Raw genomic sequence first — 18,496 nt, 5'->3', positions numbered from 1 at the left:
GAAATGGGCGACTATATAGGGAGAAGGGCGGGCAGGTTCAAGGTTTCTATATTATATATATATATATATTAGCTGAACATACTACACATTACAGACACACGCGTGTTACGTGTGGAATGAGTTCAGATTACAGGGTTTTTTGTGCTCCCCGAAGATTTATTCAAAGCCTCGACTTTCAGATGAGAAAATTCACATAAAATGACAACAAAGAGCAGCTCGGAGGAGAAGATCAGGAAGAGATTTATAGATAAAGGGCGCGGAGGACGTACCGGCGGGGAACGCTCTCAGGATGTGGTTACTGGGGTATAACAAGCTGTACAGACGCACAACACCAACAGACCCAAGCAACAGAACGGGCGGCAGATCGGCCCCAGCCAGTCTGCCGGAAACACTCAGACTCAGTCGTTGGTCTCGCCTTAGATTCAGGAGCCGTATGCCTATCCCATGCATGTTTATATACCCTCACTGTACTACCCTCTGCCACTTCTGCTGGGAGGCTGTTCCACTTACCAACTGCCCTCAGTAAAATAAAAACTTCCTGACATTCCATCTAAGCCTGTCACCCTCTAGGTTTAACATTTCTCTGCTCTTGAATAAAATTAATCTTAACCGGTGTTTCTCCATTAAAGTAGCTCTGCCACGGCAGGCCCGGTTCACTAAACCCACATTAATCAAAAACACCTACATTAGAAGCCCATCTTATGTTTCTACGGCCCGGCTCTCAACATGCACACGGTTGTGGGGGGGATTCTGCAGACCCCCATAATTTAAAGGGACCACACAGCTGGAGTGTCCCTTTAATGGCACGAAACTGCTAGTTTTGCTACCGTTTGCCCCAAACCTCAGCTTCACAGCAGTAAAAAATAGTCAATTTTAAACCAGATCTCTCTGAAACAGTTTGTTGTGTTTTGAGATCATCGCAGGATGTCTCGGGGCAAATAAACTCGTTCGGGATCGCCGTGGCTTTTCCAAAAATAGGGAAGCCCTGCTGCGCACCGACTATCGGGCTGAATGAACCTCTGCTATTAGACATCTATTATACATTTTTTAATAATAATAATAATAATAATAATATTAAAAATTAATAATAAAATACAATAATATAATTTAAAAATAATAATATAAAATTAATAAAATTAAATTATGATATAAAATCCTTTATTTAGCAACCACTATTTCCCAGAGCTTTGTTGTCCATACATTCAAAGGGTCTTCCATAACTAGAATATCATTTGGCTTTGGTCCGAACACAATAGGCTAGGGGTCATGGGAGTGGTAGTTCATCCAACTAAGTGTGTGTATAACAAACCAGCATGGAACTTTTCTTTATGCATAGATGTATTAAGTAAAAATAATAATTAAATCATTTATAAGCACATTTCCCGCAGTTTAAATGCATGTTTTATTTATCTCGAGTCGCGTAAGACGCTTATACGATGACTAATGGATTTTATTTACTGAATTTCATTTAGAAAACCCATTTTCTGCTGTTTCTATGCACATTACTGGGGCTTTCAGCGCGGCAGAACCCTGCACACCCAGCCAACATCTTGAGAAAGGCACCAAAAGGAGGGACTGCCCCTCCTAACCAGGGACACTTGGGAGGTACGCACGATGCACCAGTCATATTAAAAACTCAGGTTAGAGAAAAGCGAGGCATATATATCCGGAAATCGTTCCCAGGGGGTTCCCTGAGTCGAGAGACGAGTATTTTTAACCTCTAGATAGAATTGTGACACATCCAAAAAAAAACAACGTGCAGCCGGCGACCGGTTTAAACTCGTCTGATCCGAGCGCCGCACGCGGCCGGCAACTCAGCCGGAGCAAATAACCTCCATAAAACCCCCAGACGTGGCTTCATAAAGCCGTGGCCGCGGGAAATCTCACATCAACGCGGTGCCACGATTTAATTTATGTCCAAGTTTTAGCCCCATGACTGCTAACGAGATGTGTGAAGGGGGGGGCAGGGGGGTCTAAATGTAGCTCAGAGATGAAAAACGTTACAAAGGAAAAAAAAAAGTATATGCTACAAAATATAATATTATATATATATATTTAAAAAAACCTAAATAAAAAAATAAAAACATTAAAAAATATAGATGATAGAATATATGTGGCCCCCTAGACTGTGGGAATGTTAACCCTTCATCAGTCCTGAGATCAAAGAAGCTTCATAAACCACCCTGAAACCCCGTGAGCCGCACGGAGACCTCCTCGGATACGGGGGCTCAGTCACTAAACAGCGAACTAAACAGGCTCCTTATAGCACCAGCCCTCAGTGGGCCGGTTAGAAGGGATATCATTGACCCCCCCTGGCAGGCTGCTACCATGGAGGACCCTCACACCCTATACATGGGCACGACGGACGTGACAACGCACTGGGCCGCATATAACAGTAAATCCTATTTACAGGAGATCTTCACCCTACGGCCACCCCACCTCCTCAACGCCATCAAGATACACGCCTAGGAACATCAGGAAGGCCATCACCACCTCTACAGGTACACGGCTCCGCGCCTTCAACCACAAGAGAAGACGGGAAATAATGACTCTCATCCGTCATCTCCTCGCCTTGCTAATCGTTACAACCAAACGGTCCTAAAGAGAGTCTTTGTGGAAACCATGACTTATCAGGAGATAGAGATCTTCAGAATGAAGTCCACTTTAGGAATTACATGAAAGAGACAAAAAACCACCAACTCCCATCTTATTAAACCCGAAATGAATATGAAGCCGTCAGCTCCGGACTACGAGCCCCCGAAAATCCGTCCGTGGGGCAAAAACCCTGAGATTCAGGCACTTCTCTACTAAGTAACGTCACAGAAGGCCAGGACCCCAAATACACACACCATATATCATTTTATATACATTAACCCTTTCTACATGCAAGATTCACGTAGTCATAGAAAGCTCCATTTCAGACAAACGTCCCGTCCGCCAGTCAATGAACCAAATCGGAACGAGAAAAAAAAAAAAGAGGGTCTTCAACACCCAAAACGTCAAGGAGCTTAGGATATTTACTCCAACATCTCAGGATGAGCAGAAACAGTCTAATTACTAATTAATAATAATAAATAATAACTTAACTTAAGAAAGGAATAAAAAATATATCAGTCAACATTGAAATAAATACAAATGGCGGCTCACCGTGGCCATTGCAGTAGTAGATCCATTTGTCCCGGTTCTGCGCCAGCGCGGTGGACTTTTTAAAGCCCGACTTCTCGACGATGGAGCTGGGGTCCTGCTTTGGTCCCTTTTTTAAGGTCCTTGAGCTTTTCCTGACACTACAGACCACAATAATCACGAGCACGAGCAGCAGGAACAGAACGATCATCCACGGAAGGTGCTCGTTGATGTCAAAGTCCTGGGCGCTCGGGCGCGGGGGTCCCCTTTTAGTGGTCTTAAAGCCAGAGTTCTTCAGCCCTTCCACGGCGTTTCTCATGATTCCCGGTTGCCGTTGTTGGACGCCGTCGGTCCGCTTCGGGCTCTTGGTGACAAGATTCCGCTGGCTTCCTCCGTCCAAATCGCTTGTGATATTCAAGTATTTTGTATCATTCTTTTCAGGTTCATTGTAAACATCAGATGGCTCTGGAATATATCGGGGAGGAAAAAAAAAATATATAATGTATATATAATGTTTTTGGTGGACCAGTTTTATTGTAAAAACACACACAAAGTACTCTGTCGGGCCGCGTTGTGAGGTCACTTGTTTACATTGGCGGGATCTGTACAGCGCCACTCCTTCGGCAGAGGCACTGTCAGCGAAATCAAACGCCGTATGAAGGTAAACTGAGAAGAGCTTTGTTTACGAACATGTTCTGCAAGTCCCGGCCACCAAACAGTTAGACAGCCACCACCCCGGGTTACGTTCGTTTAACAAAACATTGCGGCGTCTGGTTTTAGCATAACGTCCGATAATGGCCCCTCCACGAGCTAAGTATATGGAGTATCGGGGTCCCCAACCAACAAGAGCTTCAGTATGAGTAATATTAAGAGTTCCAAAGGGAAGTCATTAATAAAAGAAAAAAATAAAATAAAAATAAAAAAATAAAAACAGCTTTACTTTACAAAGAATGTATATATATTTTTATCCCATCTACTGGTTTTTAATGCCGCGCAGTCATAAATGCGTTAAAATTCCAAACGGAACTTCCAGTAACGCTGAACCCCCTTCTTTATAATATAATTCTTTAATCAAGCAGCGTACAAACTGAAATCATTTAAAGGGTTAAATCCAAACCAAGGTGCCAGGAGAGGTCAAGTTAATCAAGCATCGGTGAAAGCGCAGCTCTAATTACTCGCAGTGATTCTGCGGCTAGGTTCAGACGGGGTTAATGAGAACATTGTAAGCAAATCGGCACTCCGAGTGCACAGAGGACACAGCGTTACCCGGAACCAGACCCGGAACCGGGCGTTCTGGATTACCTAGAAATCCACTAAGTTACAATATCTTCATTTTAGATTTAATTAATGAATTGCTCGGATCACGCATAATTAATGCTTCATTAGTGATTTTTACAACCCTTCATAATGAAATCAACATTCTGTGTTTTTACAAAAGGAAAAAAGGAGTCTGGGGGGGGCAGAATTTGGCTGCAGATCAATTTTTTTTTTTTTTAAAACAAAAATAGAGAAAAAAAAAATAAATAAAATCTGCGGCAGCGGGGTCTCTGCTCCATATTTCCTTTAAAAGTGGGGCTCCGGGATACGACAGCTGAACACGCCGCCATCTGAAACCAACGTTCTGTATCTCGCTATTGAGTTTGGGGTCTGCAGTAACTTAAATAAATCCCTGACGGTGTTCCCGGGGCTACCAAATATAAAAGATTTTTATAGCAAAGGCATGGGTCAGATGTGAGCAGCTATATGCTTAATTACACTGTGTAATTATAAATACACACATACATTATATATAATATATATATACATACACACTGTACAATATAATAGATAGATAATAAGCTGTATAATATAATAGATAGATAAGCTGTATAATATAATAGATAGATAAGCTGTATAATATAATAGATAGATAATAAGCTGTATAATATAATAGATAATAAGCTGTATAATATAATAGATAGATAAGCTGTATAATATAATAGATAGATAAGCTGTATAATATAATAGATAGATAAGCTGTATAATATAATAGATAGATAACAAGCTGTATAATATATTTATATAATAAGCTGCATTATGTAATAGATAATAAGCTGTATAATATAATAGATAGATAATAAGCTGTATAATATAATAGATAGATAACAAGCTGTATAATATAATAGATAGATAAGCTGTATAATATAATAGATAGATAAGCTGTATAATATAATAGATAGATAACAAGCTGTATAATATATTTATATAATAAGCTGCATTATGTAATAGATAATAAGCTGTATAATATAATAGATAGATAATAAGCTGTATAATATAATAGATAAGCTGTATAATATAATAGATAGATAGATAGATAGATAGATAGATAGATAGATAGATAGATAGATAGATAGATAGATAATAGTGTCCTGGTTCTGGATACTGCAGATTGTTTCCTCATCTCTGGCCACATGAAAATTCCATAATTGATATATTTGTCTGGAGAGGTGCGCGTTAAAATATGTTATAGCATGATATGGACTGTGATACATTTCACACCATGCAAGATAAAAAGAAAAACTGCCTTACGAGGGTCCTACAAGGAACAGAAGCCTCAACTGAGAGATTGTCCACCTGAAAAGGGGGATATCCGGACACTCTGCTAGACCGTCCCTTTTTTAAAGACGTGACGGAGTAAGAGGCTACGACGAATAATACATTCAGATTTATTTATACTGAATTTAATTTATGAACCCATTTTCTGCTGTTTCTATACACATTATTGGGGCTTTTAGGGCTGTAGAACCCTGCGATACCCTCACACCCAGCAAACATTCTGCGCTCCGAGAAAACAGGGGTATCGGGGGGAGGAAAGAGGGACATTTGCTGGTTACAAAAAAATCCAACTCACCATACTCGGCACGGGTTGCGTTTGCACCTGGAGAAGATGAAGATGGGGGTCCGCAAATATTGTCACGCTTATTCGTACCGGGGCTGAGGACCACCGCACCAAGCTCTGAGCAGTTTGTGTGCGTCTTGCATCTCATGACGCTAGAAGGCACATCAGAATAAGTACCGGCGGGGCACGTCTTACACTTGACGTCTTCCGTCTCACTCCCCTTCTTCCTGACGCCCCATCCGATGGGGCACAAGGTGTGAGGAACACAAGTGTCATTGGAAAGAAACGCGCCGGGGGGGCAAGAGCACTCGCGGTCAGACAAGGCAGTACAAGGCATTTTCTCGACCATGGGTTGTTGGCATGGCGGTCTGCAGACGTGGCACCTCTCGATCCCGTTCTCGTGTCTGGTGAAGGAGCCGTCGGCGCAAGGGCTGCACTCTCTGAGCGCCGACGCCGTGCAGTGTTTGGACACGTAGGTCCCCCCGGGGCACTTGTCGCAAATTAGATCCTTGTTGGACTCGGGGTCTACGTGGTGATACTTCACAGATGGAAGGATGACGGTGGTCTTCTCGTTCAGCTGCACCGATTCGGCGCCCGTGGTGTTCAGATGAAAAAGAACAATCTAAAAAAAAAAAAGAAAAAAAAAAAGAAAATCAGGTTTTTCACTTGATTTTATCATGGACAAGCTTGGAAGGAAGCAGAAGAACTCAGTTTGAGGTTCTCGCCCTTCTCCTCCATCTTTGCAAAGGGTGTCTGAACCAGTCGCAACAATCAGCAACTCAACAAAATGGGAGAGAAAACTTAATGGGGAGGAATAATCCCGAGGTTAAGATGCCATGACTTGTGCTTTATCACTGGTCACCCGTACTGGAAGGGCCAAAGTATGGCTGCAAAGACCTCCCATTGGACACTTTTGAATGGGGCAACAGCTGAAATAAGGACAGAGGGCAACTCTCATCACCCCAGCCAGCTTGTCTGGCTATAGATGAAGAAGGTTGCAGTCTGCCAGCAAACAGAGGGCCACAGCTGTCCAACCCCTAATACAGTAAAGAGGTTGCCAAGACTATGTATACAGCAGTGCCCTCGAGTAGCCCACGGCTATCGCCCTCGGGGTAACACAGAAAACCACAAGAGGCCTCTGGTGAATACGCTCATTAACTGGGAAATTAGCCCAATTAAGGAGTTATTCTTTAAACGCGAGTACGTTAAGCACCGACATCTCGGCCATATTTATTTGTTTTAGGTCCATGGTGGCTAAATGTTGTTGTTGAGATAACAGGAGGGGATGTAAAAGTTACTAATTCACTATATCTTTTCTCCTATACATTTCATGGCCAATTAGAACAATGTATAGGTGAAGCTGCCTGAGCCAGAACCTACATCACCTGATTCAGAATATCTAAACTCGAATATTTTCCGGTCAATGCACTCTCCCTTCTCCCCATCCTTACAAAGGCTGCCTGGACCAGCAATGTCAAGCCAGGGAAGAGAATTTCATGGGGAGGAATAAACACACTGATCCTGAGAACAGACTCATAACTTAATCAGTCGTCGGTCTCGTCTTAGATTCAGGAGCCGTATGTCTATCCCATGCATGTTTATATTCCCTCACTGCATTACCCTCTACCACTTCTGCTGGGAGGCTGTTCTACATACCTATCACCTTCTCAGTAGAGTAATATAAGTTAAGGCAGCTGCTTCTATTGTATAGACATGGCTGGGTTTATAAATATATGTTACGCTGTATATATAAATGTTTTTTTTGTTTAGTATGTAAAATATAGGATTTGCGGAAAGGGACAGATTTGCTTCATGTTAGAACAGAACTACTACGTAAAAAGTGCCCCTGTATTTAGCTAGACCAAAGGTGTCCTCCTGGCATTGGCTGATCCACTGGGAAAGTTGCCAATGACTAATCTAATTTCAGGCAACGTCACGCCTGAGCTGACCAAGCGGCCTTTCCTGGAACCACTGAAGTCACTGCTTGGGAAATATCCAGATAGAGAATACGAAGAACTGGGATAAATAAAGAAAACAAAAAGTGGTGTTCTAGAAAAAAGCGTGGACAACTAGACCCCTATCTGATCCATGAACGCATCCTGCCCTGGTTATCCTCCTCAATACTTAACACTGCATGTACAAAATTTAACAAAGAGAAAGAGATAACTTAATGGGGAAAAATCTTCCAGGTCCCCAGAGCAGGAAGTTAGCACTTGATTAAAAGCACCTGTCCTACTTAGCATCTGAATTCCTATGGAAGCGGGAAGGGTTTTTCTCACACACAGCTTCTCCATTTTGGCTTTATTTTTGTTGAATAAATCATGACGTGGTGTAATAAGTCATGAGTTGTTGTTCATCTGAGGTTGTTTTTCCCTAATTTGTAGACCTGCTAAAGAACAGATGACGCTTATTATGCCCCGTTATGCAAAACCATAGAATTAAAAGAGGGTGTCCTTTCTTTTTCTCACGGCTGTATATCTTATCTCATTCTAACAGACGCACGAAACGTGTCCTCCGCACTGTGTATGGCAGACGTTCGCTATGCACAGAAACTGCTTCAAGAAAGAAAAAGACCCCCCTTTCACCTAATTTATTGAACTACCCACGGACGGTGGCTTTGTTCTTTATAATTATTTAGGAGATATTTGGGAGAACTGAGATCTGTGGCAAAACATGGCAAACCCTTCCTCATGATAATGACTTTGCCATCAAAAAGTGACCTTCCCGGTGGCTCCCTTAGCCTTACAAAGCGTGTTACAACTTTAAAACGCCATTATAGAGGTTTATTTAGCGTATTTCTTTTGCAGTTCAGGTGGGCCACTAACACTTAATGGTTTGCAGGATAAAAATGATGAAAGAAGGAAAGAAGGAGACCTCAACGTGCCCGGTTCGGTGGAAAGAAGAAGAGAAGATCTCTGTGTGTCTGGCTTGGTGGAGAGAAGGAGATCGGGGGGGGGGGGAGCGGTAGAAACATTTAAATACATAAAAGGAATTTAACAAAAGTACAGGGGGAGGGGTTTATTTCACAGGAGGAGAAATGTTAGATTATGAGCTCATAATCTAACATTAGATGTCAGGGGCTAAAATGGAACGCAAGGAAGAGTTACTTTACCGAGAGGCTGGTAGAGTAGAAGTGGTAGAGGGTAATACTTATAGGAATGTAAAGCATGCTTGGGATAGGCATATGGCGCCTGAATCTAAGATGAGACCAGCGACTGCCAATGACATCACCGATTACAAAATTGGAGCTTCTGTGTTTAGATTATCGTTACATATCGACAATTTTAACCAAATCTTGGTTAATGAGAAACGAACGTGGATTTACTTCCTTACTTTGGTGACATTCCTTCCCTTTGCTCTTGGTTATAAAACAATTAAAAAGACATAAAAAATAGGCCGTGAGAAAGCACATTTCGTCCTCCGCACCCTGACTTGGATCAGAAACGGACGCAGGACCAGCTGACAGCTGGGTTGTAAAAGTCCCACAAGCAGAGGCCTCCCTACTCTCCTTGAACCTTTTAAACATGTGGCCTTTAAGCCTAGTCCATATGATTAAAGGAGCCATGTTAAACTTCATGGCGCTGATTTATGAAAACATGGAACCGCCTCCCAGCAGAAGTGGTAGATGCAAATAGAGAGAGGGGATTTACACATTCACGGAATAACTACAGCTTCTGAATCTAAGACGAGACCGATTAAGACTGATTCTCATATAAAGGGTAGCAACGTATGGAACGGTGAACTAGGTAAAGCAGGCAGACGCCTAGAGGGCATCACCATGTTCTCCGCTATACTAGTAGACACATGGATGCAGAAGAGGGCGCTAGAGACCTAGTTCCCCTAGGCCTAAGGTGCTAGAAGATGATTTGCTGGCCCTTAGTTATAATTAGGACGAGTAGTCCATTGGTTGTCATGGCAATAAGACCACATGGGCACCACAACTGCACTTTGCCAACCACATATTTTATTGACAAGATTGGGGACAAAACAATGGGCCTCCCAACACATCCGTCGACGCGGTGACTTCGCAACCAGTCGTCCGAGATAACAGGAACAGAAAGTAGACACTTCAAACGGTTGACATAAACATTGCATCAAGAGACCCTGACGGCAGGGCTTTTATCGCTGCCGTCAGCGGGAAGCAAACAGATGTTTGAAGCCACAAGACGTCTAATACCAGAGGACAGGACCGGCTGCTCGATCCTCAGGAGCCGCCGAACACAACCTAAACCGGATTAAAGTATACAGGAATAGAGCTCCTCGGGCGCGGGTTTCCCTGATAATCTAGGCGAGGTCTGACCAGAGATCTGTAAAGCAGCAGAACCTCCTCCCTCTTCCTGCTATTTATGCCACCGGCCATACACCCCAGCACCCCGCGACGCCTTTTCGCTTTGTTACACCGTCTGCTCACCTTATGAAAGAACCCGCAATAAACCCGTACTGGGATTTTAATGTGTTTTAGGAAAGCTTTTCCACTGAACCAACAATACGATCCAACAAATCAACAGCCGCCGCAGGGCTCTGTACCTGTCGCTACAGGTCTGGTCGCGCGGTAACTCCCATTTTCCTTGGCAAGCGTTGATTATGGATGGGAATTACAAATACTATTTTAAGGGGCCAAGACGGGAAAGCCCATGGGTCCCAGACTGCCTTTATACATTAAATTATTCACCGGCTAGCGTGAGGAGAGATGTGTCTGAACCAAGGCATCGGAACGCTGGCTGCAGCAAGTCATGCCCTGCAGTGACCCCTCATCGCTCGGCTCCTGCCAACGCCAGGCAATGCAGGAACAACTGGTTTTTTGTAGCAGTCACAGTTTGGAGCCATCATAGTCCTTTCTTTGTTTGCTAGTTCATATTATCTCTATGTACATATTAAACTTGGCAAAAAAAGGCTATTCTTCTGCTGTCAACAGAAGCCGCAATAGAAGACGTGGTTACAATGTAGCCAGCAAAAGGGCCAAAGGTTTGAGAGGAGCCATCATGTTCTGCAGCCAGAACGTTTGGGTTGCTTCTCTTATAAATAGGGCATTTTGGCCTTGGCCAGCTATGTCTAGGGGGGCAGTTCCAGGTCAGGGGTACTTTGAGGTGGGATACGGAGCAATGTGACAAAGCTTAGCAACAGCAGGCAGTGTGAAGAAGTAATGCTGTAGAGGTTTGGGACGGCGGAGGTGCAGATCTCCATCAGACCCCATTCGATGCCAAGATGTCTGCAGAAGAAGGGGTGATTGTGGATGGAGGGCTTCTTCAGGTAGACCAGGCCTTGGGCAGCAAACATCACCGTTCACACATCACACACAATGGGGCGATTATTTTTGCCATACACATGCAAGCACTTTCCAAATGCCCCGCTTTTGCAGTTAGTGGGGTTCATGGACACTTTAGGGAGATCAAACGATCTCCCCTGACCTGACCAGTAAGTTGATCGAGGTCCGTGCTATTACAGTACAGACCTTAATCACAGCCCTAAGTGGCCGTTTGGTCACGTACTGAAGAAGAGCACCACATAATGACATCATATCCTGCCATTCAGAATCAATACATCACGAGGCAAGTGGATGGGTAACATAGTAATTTGGGTTGAAAAAAGAAGACCCAAGTCCATCAAGTTGAACCATTGTATTGATCCTTGCTGGTTTTGATCCAAAAACAACAAATTAAGCCCAGTAAAGGTGTCCTGTTTTAGGCAACTGAAATGATGGGGAGGGGGCAACAAATAAAGTTTTAGCTCCAAATTCATTTATTCATTTCCATTATTTAACACGGCGAGGAGATTTAATCTCGTTGACCTTTCCAAACCATCCCGATCCAGAGGAACTACAACTCCCATGATGCTCACCATGGCCGCCGGTATCGTAACAAACTCGTCCGATGTTCCTATACATTAGAAATAAATGTATTTTTACAGTGGATGTTGGTAGGATATGTAAACGCGGGGTTTTCTAGGAGCTTCTATCCCTGATTAGGAGATAACGGATTACGGACGGAGCCGCGCATGAAGGAAAATGACTCATCCGTCGCTGATAGGAGATCAGGAGAGCCGGCAGATGGGCGCCTGAAATGCCAGGGTGACATCTGGATTTTAACGAAACCGCCAAGCTAGACCCAGCCGTCATCCGACAGCTCAAAACGCCTACTTGCATACTGCAGCTGCTTCCATCGGCGAACGCTGAGAGCGGAGAAGGTTCTTACATTTTTAGTGCTTCGGTTTCACACCGCTTCACCATTTTCTGCATTTATATTCAGGATCTATTACCCCGGACACACAGATTTCTGATCATTTTGATCTATACATTCTGCTAGTCCTCTCACTGTACCCACAACGCGTCCAGATAATAAACGACATCACTGCATCACACGTTAAAACGCTCGATCTGTGCCAACATGTTTAGCGCAGCCTGCAAATACATTTCATAGATATATGTATGGAGAGAGCATTCTTACATAAAAACCTAGAATGTGCCGGCAGATCGGCCCCATTCGGCCCATCCGCACTCAAACCTTAATCAGTTGTTGGTCTCGTCTTAGATTCCCTTTATGCCTATCCTGTGCCTGTTTACATTCCCCGCTGGGAGGCTGTTCCACGTATCCACGACTAAAATACTTCTAATTAAGTAAGGAAGGAACGTGTCTCCTTCTGCACGGTTCCAGGTGATTAGTTTGTTTTTTAAGTCTAGCCGGATTTTTTAGCCGGGGCGGAGGAGTCCGGAGATGTTGCGGATTAGCGAGTGCAGAGTATATCTGGGTGTAATGGGATTATAACGCACACAGTAGAATACTTACAGCTCACAGACTGAGGAAATCCCGGTGTTACGAAGGGGAGGTCAGAACGGGTCTCCTATATCTATACATTAAGCACCCGATGATGTATTAAGAGCAGGACCACCATCAGGGATCCAAACAAGCTGGGGGTCCGGCTTCCCCGATCTGTCATGGGCCCCCCTTATTGGCCATTGAGGCCTGCTACCAAGAATGGGTGCCACCACAGACTGCTACTTGGGACTAGGCTCTCACCAGCTGTGGGGTCCCAATGGCCACTTTCCAGGGATTGGGGCCCAGGGGCTGTTTCTGGACTTTGGCCTCAATTGCAAGCATGGGTTGCGGCAGCAAAAAGAGCATTTGGCAGGACAGGGGTGGCCCTATACAGAAGTCTATATATATGTCATTGTGGTTTTTTTTCTGTTTCTTTAATGCTTCCTGTCTCTTAAAAACTGTGGTTAATAGTTTATTCAAATACTACAGTTGCCTAGCAACAGAGTCCTGCCATTTCCCCCAAAGCCCTCCCCTATGTATTACATCACAGCAGTCTGACCACCAGCAGCCGCTCCCACCTGCCATGTCCGGCTCCTGCGTGTGAAACAGATCTGAGTGTGAGTGAGCGAGGTGTTCCGTGTGATAGGTGTGATGAGAGTGATTAGAAGTCAACGCTGTGATGTCAGGAATGGGCGGGCTTAGCAACGAAGATCACAGAAAATACAGCAAAATTGTCTGTTATTTGAAAAAATGAATACGTTTATTTTACTTTTCTTATTCGTTGTCAACAGAAAGACCCCGTTCAGAATCGCCTCCGGTCCACCCACCCACAAGGGCTACGGCATTGACGAGCGCGAAGCTCCACTCAAGTTTCCGCCCCGGGATAGTTTATCCAACTGTCTCTAAGAACGAAGGAAATCCAGTAACGATAACGAGCGCGAGTTTTGTAAACGAGCAGAAAGGATTTTCTTGTAGTCTATAAAATTCTTAATGGAAAACCAGGAATTGTTGTTAGGAGGTTAAATATATTCTGAATGAAGTCACCTGTGTTCAAGCAGGGATTTCAGCTAGGAGATGCCTTTAGGGCTCGAGACTTTACAATATTTGGGCACTGGAGTTCTCCATTACACCCGCCAGAATATCATCCGATATGCGAGAACACCGACGGTCACAGCGGGCTGTGTAAATACAACTCCCATCACGCTGAAACTAGCGAGCCCACTAGGCGCGCTCGTTTCCTTGTAACAGGATCTCCGTACTAACTAATCAGTAAATATATACAGGGAGGACACGGATTTCCCAATATCAGAAACTACGCTTTCACAAAATATACCATAGCAACAATATATACACCATCCGCCAATCCCATACACATCATATACACCATCCGCCAATCCCATACACATCATATACACCATCCGCCAATCCCATACACATCCTATACACCATCCGCCAACCCCATACACATCCTATACACCATCCGCCAACCCCATACACATCCTATACACCATCCGCCAACCCCATACACATCCTATACACCATCCGCCAATCCCATACACATCCTATACACCATCCGCCAATCCCATACACATCCTATACACCATCCGCCAATCCCATACACATCCTATACACCATCCGCCAATCCCATACACATCCTATACAACATCCGCCAATCCCATACACATCCTATACACTATCCGCCAATCCCATACACATCCTATACACCATCCGCCAATCCCATACACATCCTATACACCATCCGCCAATCCCATACACATCCTATACACCATCCGCCAATCCCATACACATCCTATACACCATCCGCCAATCCCATACACATCCTATACACCATCCGCCAATCCCATATACATCCTATACACCATCCGCCAATCCCATATACATCCTATACACCATCCGCCAATCCCATATACATCCTATACACCATCCGCCAATCCCATATACATCCTATACACCATCAGCCAATCCCATACACATCCTATACACCATCAGCCAATCCCATACACATCCTATACACCATCCGCCAATCCCATATACATCCTATACACCATCCGCCAATCCCATATACATCCTATACACCATCCGCCAATCCCATACACATCCTATACACCATCCGCCAATCCCATACACATCCTATACACCATCCGCCAATCCCATACACATCATATACACCATCCGCCAATCCCATATACATCCTATACACCATCCGCCAATCCCATATACATCCTATACACCATCCGCCAATCCCATATACATCCTATACACCATCCGCCAATCCCATATACATCCTATACACCATCCGCCAATCCCATATACATCCTATACACCATCCGCCAATCCCATACACACCATATACACCATCCGCCAATCCCATATACATCCTATACACCATCCGCCAATCCCATATACATCCTATACACCATCCGCCAATCCCATACACACCATATACACCATCCGCCAATCCCATATACATCCTATACACCATCCGCCAATCCCATACACATCCTATACACCATCCGCCAATCCCATACACATCCTATACACCATCCGCCAATCCCATACACATCCTATACACCATCCGCCAATCCCATACACATCCTATACACCATCCGCCAATCCCATACACATCATATACACCATCCGCCAATCCCATACACATCCTATACACCATCCGCCAATCCCATACACATCATATACACCATCCGCCAATCCCATACACATCATATACACCATCCGCCAATCCCATATACATCCTATACACCATCCGCCAATCCTATATACATCCTATACACCATCCGCCAATCCCATACACATCCTATACACCATCCGCCAATCCCATATACATCATATACACCATCCGCCAATCCCATATACACCATCCGCCAATCCCATATACATCCTATACACCATCCGCCAATCCCATACACATCCTATACACCATCCGCCAATCCCATACACATCCTATACACCATCAGCCAATCCCATACACATCCTATACACCATCCGCCAATCCCATACACATCATATACACCATCCGCCAATCCCATACACATCATATACACCATCCGCCAATCCCATACACATCATATACACCATCCGCCAATCCCATACACATCCTATACACCATCCGCCAATCCCATATACATCCTATACACCATCCGCCAATCCCATATACATCCTATACACCATCCGCCAATCCCATATACATCCTATACACCATCCGCCAATCCCATATACATCCTATACACCATCCGCCAGTACCATACACATCATATACACCATCCGCCAATCCCATACACATCATATACACCATCCGCCAATCCCATACACATCATATACACCATCCGCCAATCCCATACACATCATATACACCATCTGCCAATCCCATACACATCCTATACACCATCCGACAATCCCATACACATCCTATACACCATCCGCCAATCCCATACACATCATATACACCATCCGCCAATCCCATAGACATCATATACACCATCCGCCAATCCCATAGACATCATATACACCATCCGCCAATCCCATACACATCATATACACCATCCGCCAATCCCATACACATCATATACACCATCCGCCAATCCCATACACATCCTATACACCATCCGCCAATCCCATACACATCCTATACACCATCAGCCAATCCCATACACATCATATACACCATCCGCCAATCCCATACACATCATATACACCATCCGCCAATCCCATACACATCATATACACCATCCGCCAATCCCATAGACATCATATACACCATCCGCCAATCCCATACACATCCTATACACCATCAGCCAATCCCATATTCATCCTATACACCACCCGCCAATCCCATATACATCCTATACACCACCCGCCAATCCCATATACATCCTATACACCATCCGCCAATCCCATATACATCCTTTACACCACCCGCCAATCCCATATACATCCTATACACCATCCGCCAATACCATATACATCACATCCTATACACCATCTGCCAATATCATATACATCATATATACCATCTACAGTATAGCACATACACATATATATCATATATACCAATAACATATACATCAAATATACAATCAACAAATAACATGTATAGCATATTTAGCATCTTCCAATAACATATGTATCATATATGCCATCTACCAATAGTCTATATAACATCCGCCAATAACACATATATATATATCCCATTTTCCCTGCCGTCTCCTCATATGCCTATCCCATACGTATTTAAGTTCCTTCACTGTATTAAATGTATAGATGGACCACATCTATTGGGAGGCTGTTCCACATATCTACCACCATCTCAGTAAGTATCATACTTACTCTCAAGAGCATCTTTAATATGGAACAGGAGATAACCTGCAAGTTATTTTCGTTGGGGGGTTGCCCTGATTTAAAGATTTTGAGCCACTACATGCTGCTTGCCTCTTACTTACAATTCAACATGTAGCCACCAGGGCACCTAGATTAACATGGGCTTTAGACAGCATGTGCATCAAGACTAGACCCTCTCTGGGCTCCATCTATGCATTTTCTATACTGTCTCTTTGTAAGGGTAATTTAGACAGGCCTGGTTGGCACACAGGGGGGGTTTATCATCATTAAGCTCCTTGACTTCATTATACATTACGAAGGGCCAACCCCGGTAAGCTTCTATATCAAAAAATATTATTAATTATTATTATTATTATTGTTAATAAAAAGCCTGAGTTGACTCTTTGAGTGCCAAAGGGCTGGGTATAGGAGTGTATTTGATCTGCAGTCTGCTGGCACCCAAGGCGTTAATGACACTAGTGGTACATGAAGCCTGGGAGTTTCTGAGTTAATCCATTTACATCACAGGGGAGGAGGGCAGATAATTGCCCCAATAGCCCTCTACTATATTACCTAGAGCCACCAGAGAGTAAAGGCAGCAGCTGGGGCAGGTACGCCGGTAGCGAACCAATTCAGATGAGCTGTATGGGGCTGCTGGGTCCCCATTGGCGCCCTTGTTTTTTTGTATGGTGGCTGCGACTGATAGGTATCAGCGCATGGGGGTGAATCTGGGTGAATGGGGGATCTGGGTACACCGGGGGGGGGAGGGTTCAGATCTATCCGTATATTAACATAGAGGTACTCACAGCCAATAAACACGCAGCAGACATCTTGCTGACCGCTGGAATTCTGCGGCAGCCGGCACCCCTCTTCCAAGTAGCCCACATGGCTAGAGGACAGGAGATGTCAGAGAGTCCAGGACCCCTCATCAGCACACAGGAGGCTAGCTCATGCTCTTTGCTTATTGGAGCAGACCTCAGCAGCCCCTCTGGGGCAGTAGAAGGCAGACGGTTAGCTGGGCAGGGTGAGACCGGGCGGCGCACGGGTCGGTGGCCATAGCTGGGGTAAGAGCAGGTTCACCGCTCCTCTCTCCAGCACCAGAATGCCCCGGCACTGACAGCGGCCAGGGGAGCAGCCCTGCGAGCCCCGCCCACCATGACGCTACACAGCGAGACAAAGCAGAGAGGACCCGCCCCCTGCAGCTGACTGCATGAGATTGTCCGATGCGGACACGCCCATCAGGGTATGACATCATCCCCGGCAGAGCAACGCAGGTCAGCTCAGCATTAGTCACACTGCAACTCTCATCACCTCGTCAGGGGATCGGCGTCCGAGCCCTGGAAGCCTCTAGAACCCTGCGACTCGTGTCATGCTCAGCCAGCCTAACAAA

General features: G+C 44.6%; 1 protein-coding gene across 1 annotated transcript in view; it reads right to left on the bottom strand.

Annotated features, from left to right (window-relative positions):
* Positions 1 to 18,210, bottom strand: part of TNFRSF21 (TNF receptor superfamily member 21) — a 35,038-nt gene extending 16,828 nt beyond the window's left edge. Inside the window, exons 1-3 of the mRNA XM_053461293.1 lie at positions 17,913 to 18,210; positions 6,014 to 6,623; positions 3,148 to 3,588 (exon numbers count right to left, since the gene is read on the bottom strand). Of these exons, the coding sequence (XP_053317268.1) occupies positions 3,148 to 3,588; positions 6,014 to 6,623; positions 17,913 to 18,035 (1,174 nt within the window). The 5' untranslated portion in view covers positions 18,036 to 18,210. The remainder of the gene's footprint in view (positions 1 to 3,147; positions 3,589 to 6,013; positions 6,624 to 17,912) is intronic.
* Positions 18,211 to 18,496: the final 286 nt, after the last annotated feature.

Source organism: Spea bombifrons, chromosome 3 (assembly GCF_027358695.1).
Source record: "Spea bombifrons isolate aSpeBom1 chromosome 3, aSpeBom1.2.pri, whole genome shotgun sequence".
Classification (NCBI taxonomy): domain Eukaryota; kingdom Metazoa; phylum Chordata; class Amphibia; order Anura; family Pelobatidae; genus Spea; species Spea bombifrons.
Note: the sequence above shows the minus strand (reverse complement) of the source record. Positions and strands in the feature narration are given on the sequence as shown.